Source organism: Apaloderma vittatum, unplaced genomic scaffold (genome assembly GCF_000703405.1).
Source record: "Apaloderma vittatum isolate BGI_N311 unplaced genomic scaffold, ASM70340v1 scaffold19035, whole genome shotgun sequence".
In the NCBI taxonomy this organism is placed as follows: domain Eukaryota; kingdom Metazoa; phylum Chordata; class Aves; order Trogoniformes; family Trogonidae; genus Apaloderma; species Apaloderma vittatum.
This window is the reverse complement of record NW_009718996.1, coordinates 26,791-33,140: the sequence shown is the minus strand read 5'-3', so window position 1 is coordinate 33,140 and position 6,350 is coordinate 26,791. Positions and strand designations below refer to the sequence as shown.

At 37.4% G+C, this 6,350-nt stretch overlaps 1 protein-coding gene across 2 annotated transcripts in view; it reads right to left on the bottom strand.

Annotated features, from left to right (window-relative positions):
* Positions 1-226: 226 nt before the first annotated feature.
* The window catches only part of TMCO3 (transmembrane and coiled-coil domains 3), a 31,795-nt gene continuing 25,671 nt past the window's right edge, over positions 227-6,350 (bottom strand). For both annotated transcript variants that reach the window (XM_009870473.1, XM_009870472.1), the window contains 3 exons: positions 2,913-2,992; positions 2,271-2,420; positions 227-646 (listed from right to left, as the gene is read on the bottom strand). In XM_009870473.1, coding sequence (XP_009868775.1) covers positions 533-646; positions 2,271-2,420; positions 2,913-2,992 — 344 coding nt within the window. In that variant the 3' untranslated portion in view covers positions 227-532. The remainder of the gene's footprint in view (positions 647-2,270; positions 2,421-2,912; positions 2,993-6,350) is intronic.

Sequence of the window (6,350 nt, the reverse complement as noted above, 5' to 3'; positions counted from 1 at the left end):
AGAGGACTACACTTTTACTCACTTTTACTTACTAGTTTCTGATTAATTTTACACTAGAATATTAAATTCCTAGATGTGAAAATGACTCAAGTCATTTAGTGAAAGAAGATACCATAGGCACCATAATATAGATTTTATTTTTTTTTAAAACAAAATCTGGTAATGAACCAGCAGTAACAAAATAGGATGAAAATTAAAAGGCACATTCAGGCAAAAAATAATCAAGAGTTTCAGTGATGTTCTAATTTAAAAAAAAAAATAGTTTATGCTCTGAATAATTGATTGGATCAGGGACAAACATCCTACAGATTCTGTCAGAGAGAAAATAGATTTCATAGAAGGTGTGCAATTTAAATTATTTTTTAATGTTGAATTTTGTTTTGTTTTAAGGTCAGTATAAGGCTTATAACCAAGTGCATGTTAAGAGGACTGGCTACTCAAACCCGTCTATTTTCTGAGTGCATAGAAATAACAATGAGTAATGAAGATATTGTTGCAAGAAGATGTATTCTTGTATATGTGCAAATCTTAATCAAGTACTTGAGCGTCTTTCAGGTCTTGGAACACATTTCATAATTGCAGCTCTCCACAGGGCAGGGGCAAGCAAAAGGCTTAGAGTAGTCACGCTCAGAATAAGAAGATAGACCTGAAAATTGCAAATAAAAGCCATTACTTCACTTAGCTACATGGTAAACTAAGGAGTGACTAGAAGTTTGAGCAGATCAGACTCCATTGGAAAGTATTTTCAAGAGACTTCACCTGTCTTCCTAACCAGCTATGCATAGTGCTACAAAAGCAAACAGGTGTATGCTCGAATTATGTTTGCCTTGTTTGAAAATACAATTACAAAAACGACACTATGACTTATAGAAAAACAATTATTTACATGCTTACTTAAGAGGTCAGTTCTGAAAGCTCCATGTTTACTAAAAGGTCAAAGACCAAGTATCACTTTATTTAAAAAAAAAAACCAAAAAAACAAACAAAAAACCACACACAAAACCCCAAAACCAAAGAAATCAACCCAGACTATTCTGGTTTAATGATATAATGGCAAAGTTCACTACTATTTTATACACTAAAAAAAACCAAACAAAAATCCCTTTAATTTATACTGCACATCTGGAAAAATATCAACACAGTCTGACTGAGTCTTGTAAAAGAGCAGCAGGAACTTTTTGAAATTTCAGAGCTATGGAATACCTATACAGCAGATAACCACGTCAGAGCTGCTACAGAAAAAAAACCCGAAAACCTAAAGGCCTCCAAGCACAGTGGGTGGACCCCTAAACTGGTTCTGTGATCATGTATGGGTATCTTGAAACTCAATACTAACATACAATATTTATAACTTCTAATTATATGCAGGAGTGAACATGAAAATGAATCACCCTTTACCTCTACAAGTGAACAGCATTGTCTAAGTTTTCACATGTGCTTTATTTGGAATTGGTTCCAGCATTATACAGCCTGTTTGCTCACACAATGAAAAGCTCAGAGCGCCAGCAGAGTAGTTTTGTGAGCAGAGATAGAGGAGAAAGCAGCTAGTGCTAGGAAGTGAGGTCAGTTGTTCTATCTCTATAGCCATCATTTACTTAATTTCACAAAGCAGACTTCATCTTGAAAAAAGTGTTCCCAGAGCTTCAGTATAAAACTAAGATTTCTTTCCTGGGGGATTTTTTTCATGACTGCTGCAAAAGCTGGTTATTTCTTCTGAAAAGGATTTAAAATGAACAGCTTTGCAGGAAAAAATTACAAGTTTGTTTGCTTGTTTAAATATTAAGGCATTTTCCACTTCACCGTATCTGCTCTTTAGTCCTTATTTATTGATATTTCCTTATTGAAATCTTAAACTCAGTTACCTCTTTCTATAGTTATATATAGTTAAATAGTTATATATATCTTTCTATAGTTATATAGTTTCTACTGTTATATCAAGATTCTAAAAGCAAAAGCATCTCAGTGACTCATCTACAACTCACTGCTCAGTTCATAAAGAAGTTGCAAGAGCAGTTAAGGTGAAGCATTTGTAACTAAGCTATTTAAAAGTAAAACTTGCCATAAAGTACATGAAACAAGTGGAAAAACAGAACCAAGAACCCTGTCAGGATCATACATGTCCTCATATATATGGGTTGACTCTACTTGTTAACTTTTGAGAGATGCCACAAAATTGAAGGGTGATGGTATTTCAAATGCACTGTAATACAAAATTCCCAGCAAATTATTCAGGTGCAAAAAACAAAGTTAATAACCATAGACCAGCTTACCTCTCGAGATATGATCCCGGCTCTGCGTGCTCTACTTCCCAGAACAAAAGAGAATTCACTGACTTGTGCCAGTCCTGCTGAGACAATCCACTTGATATACTGGCTGGTCTTTGGAAGAATCAGAGAAAGGACAAGCACTGCCAAGACAAACTTTAAAAACGTTTTTTGGGGGTTGTTGTGGGTTCATTTTGGTGTTTGTTTTTTTTTTAAATACAATAAATAAAATAGCATAATCTTTGTAAGATATATAGCATCTAATACAATAATTCTGGACATAAACTAGTGGACTTCTAAATGTGTCTTCTGTATTAATGTCAAAAGAGACAAATGTACATTGCACAGTAAAATGTAGTATCTTCTTTAATAAAAATACTTGATTACTTTGTCACAAATCTCAAGCTAGATAAATAGATGTTTTCCACATGTAACTTGCTTTTAGCATTAAATACAATCCTTATTTTTAACATCCTAAGAATACTGTATCAAACATTATTCTAATCAATAAGATTCTTTCAAATACAGATTTAGAGTAAAGACATTAATATTCTCTTATATCAGATGATCAGTTCTTGCACAGAATTTTCATTAAGGCACGTTGTACAAAGATTATTTAGACTATTAAAAAAGAGAAAGAGAAAATACCTTCATTATGACCACAGACAATGTCAGGAATAGTAAGACTGTGAGTTCATATATTACAAACGTGGGGAAGACATGAAGTCCTAGGAGGAAAGAAAACAGTATTTCAAAGTTTAAGGCCAGTATCTTACTATGATAATTTTCTGAGTTAGTAACAGATTTAATTGCAAGACAAAAAGCCCTAACATACCTACTAACACTACCTACTTGATCACAAAAAGCACTTCCTGCATTATCCAACTATTTTTCCTTTGGAGGGGTTTAGCATAGACAATACTCCCAATTGAGTGAAATGGTATAAGACTGATGCATGAGCACTTTCATTTGTAAAGTTTTCTCTCTTCCACACAGGTCAACAACCCAAATTCTGAACTGGAACACACCTCTAATGAAAGCTATAAAAGTCCCCATGTGTTGCCTGGTCCAGTCGAGAGGTGGTGTCCCTGCCCACGACAGGGAGTTTGGACTAGATGATCTCTAAAGTCCCTTCCAGCCTAGGCCATTCTATGATTCTATGATTCTACTGCGGGGAAACAGCTCCACTGTTCTGCACAGTAATGGTAACAGGCACTTCGGTAGTTGTTGTCAGCACCACGCTCAAATCACTGAGCTAACTGTTAAACATTTCTCTATGACATGGGAATGGACTATCACTGCAGGAAGAACAGGATATTCAATATTTACAGACGGTAGCTACAACAGAAAATGTAACTGGTTTGGTCTCATGACCCTCACTTGCAAACACTGAAAGTCACCTGAACTGGAAAAGTCACTCAAACTGGAATCTGGGAAAGTCATAAACCCCTGAGCATGGTCTAACAATTAAAGCATTCTGTAAAGCCCCATTGTTATGAAGTCAGGGTTTTTTTGGTGTTTGGTTTTTGTTGTAGTTTTTTAATGAGTTATTTTGGAGGGAGGTGGAGTCGGTCTCTTTGTTTCTGGTTTGGTTTTTTTTCAATTCTTTCTCATTTTAATTCAGTAATTATATGAATCATAGAATGGCCTAGGCTGGAAGGGACCTTAGAGATCATCTAGTCCAACCTCCCTGTCATGGGCAGGGACGCCTCTCAACTAGATCAGGCTACTCAAGAAGCAAGATAACAAGAACCATAAAGAGCACAGAACTTTAAAACTAAATTCTGCTAATATTAAACATAAGAAAAATAAGTATTTGTTGAAGTCCTGAAGTCACCGAGGAAGAATCTTACTCACAGCTGACATAAGTCCATTTTTTTCCTCCTAGTGTATGAGAAATTTGTGCAGGTAAACATAACTGCGTATCTTTGGAAGTTCATTCCTTTTTCATAAAAGCTCCTAAAAAGAGGAACCAAAACAGTGGTGGTGTTCCTGACAAAACCATAATAGTTGGCAGTTTTCCAGCTCACTCCAGGACAGGAGTTTAGCTTTCTAAAACACAAGGCATGTAAATTGATGCTGTAACTTCTTATTTTAATACAAGACAAGTTTGCGCTACTTTTCCCTGCCCCACAGAGCTGCAGAGCCAAAACTGAAGAGAACTAAGAGTCATTTTCTCTTCCCGAGCATGCAATAGATGTTACTTACAGTTACTTCACAATGTTTTGTCTATATGCATATTCCACCACAGGCGGAAATGTACTTCAAGTACATCAGTTTATTTGTACAAGTACTACTCAGTCAGCATGTTACACACCACGTTTTACTTCTTAATTTCCTTCCAACTATTGAAGCACAAATGCAAAAGACTATCAGAGCAAGGGGAGAGATGGCAGGACGAGACAAACACCACACCAAAAACCAAAATCTAAGTACGTGCACATGTGCACATGGAGAGGCAAGTAGCTTTTTGTATGCATGGCTCATTCACCTTCAGGCATGTTTGATAAGAGGGCTGACTCTGCCACATCTGGAATAGAAGATTTCAGAGGTAGAGAGGCTATAAATATAGCTTTCATCATTACTGGTGGAGCTACCCTTTCAGTTCTGGAGCAGACAGGCAGTCTGAAGTCCATTTCAACTGCTGCCTGATGTGAAGGTTCTTGCCATATTCCAAAGAGGCACAAACAAATGCAGATTTTTATACCAATCCTGTGGAGGTAAGTGCCTGCAAGGTGAAACAAGCTTAAACCTCTTACATGCACTATTCTGAACAAAGAAACAAACATCCCAGTACACAGATGTGTTTTGGGGGAAATAAATCCCACCATAGTGGATTTCATGGTCATTACAGACCTTTGCCCCCAAGGCTAGATGAAAACTTAGGGTAAGGCCAGAAGTCGTATCAGACTGCGGTACAAGCACATGGACCCCTCCTGACAAAACGAACGTCATCAGGAAAATTAACTTCATAGGAGGTGCATAAGTATGGGCATTTTTTGAATGGTATTAATCAGACCTTGTGTCTAAGCTTAAAAGTCACTAAGGACTTGTTCTCCAAAATGGAAGAAATCAATTCAAGAACTTCAGCACCGTTATCAGGTAGCATGTGGCACGTTGGCCTGTCACCAACAGCCAGGATATCACTGAGGTACATTTTCACAGAGCTGACCACGAGCCAGCAGTGTTCTAGAATAGCTGGAATGGAGGCCTTGGGGTAAAGGTGACCTTGTATCAATATTGAGCCAAAAAGCATTTTTCCTTGGAGAACTTCAGGCAAGATTTTGCACATTCTTTTTAGAAGTACTTTTTTCTTAACAAGTAAACTCCCTCAGCGCCCCAGTTAGACAGATTCCACCAATCTGCTGGATAGCTGCTGAACACCACATGAAGACACAAACATAGATTGGGTAGACCACATAGAAAGTTCATCATCAAGAAAAGGAATCTTGGACATCTTTGATGACAAACTAGATTACAGAAAACAGAGCTCTGTAGTCAAACTGAAGCCAGGAGAATTAATTCTGACACATCCTCAAGACAGGGCACCACTCAGAAAAACAAAGTTAGCGATGCACTGGGAAGCAATAACTATTAAGGGTCTTAATGAACCTAAGATCATAGCTAGCAAATACAATGAATGGTACAGCCCTGGTTGGATAATTAAGTAGCAGAGGGGAAAACGAACACTCATTTCCATCTTTTCGCAAACAGGAAAGTCCTCTTGATTCTAGTGTCAGTTCCAAGAACTTGAAACCTCCAGGTTTCCTTGTGTTCCAGGTAGGACAACAAAGCAGTAGAACTGGATGGATAAGGAGAACGCAATGTATGTCACCCAATGAATTCCAGTTGGGATCTTCCTTTGATTTCCTCAAATTCAACAGAAATATTAAGAGGCTCATGAAAGAAACCTTGTGCGTGTGCTTCCTCTGAAGAAAAACACAGCACTGTTAAAGGGTTTTCAGCTTCTTGCATTCAAGGTCCAACTTTGACCACAAGATCTACCCAGAAGAGAAACACGGAGCCTGGCAAGTGAGTACATCTCTACGTTGAGGACCTGCAGCTCTGTCAGTCAGTGAAAGTAAT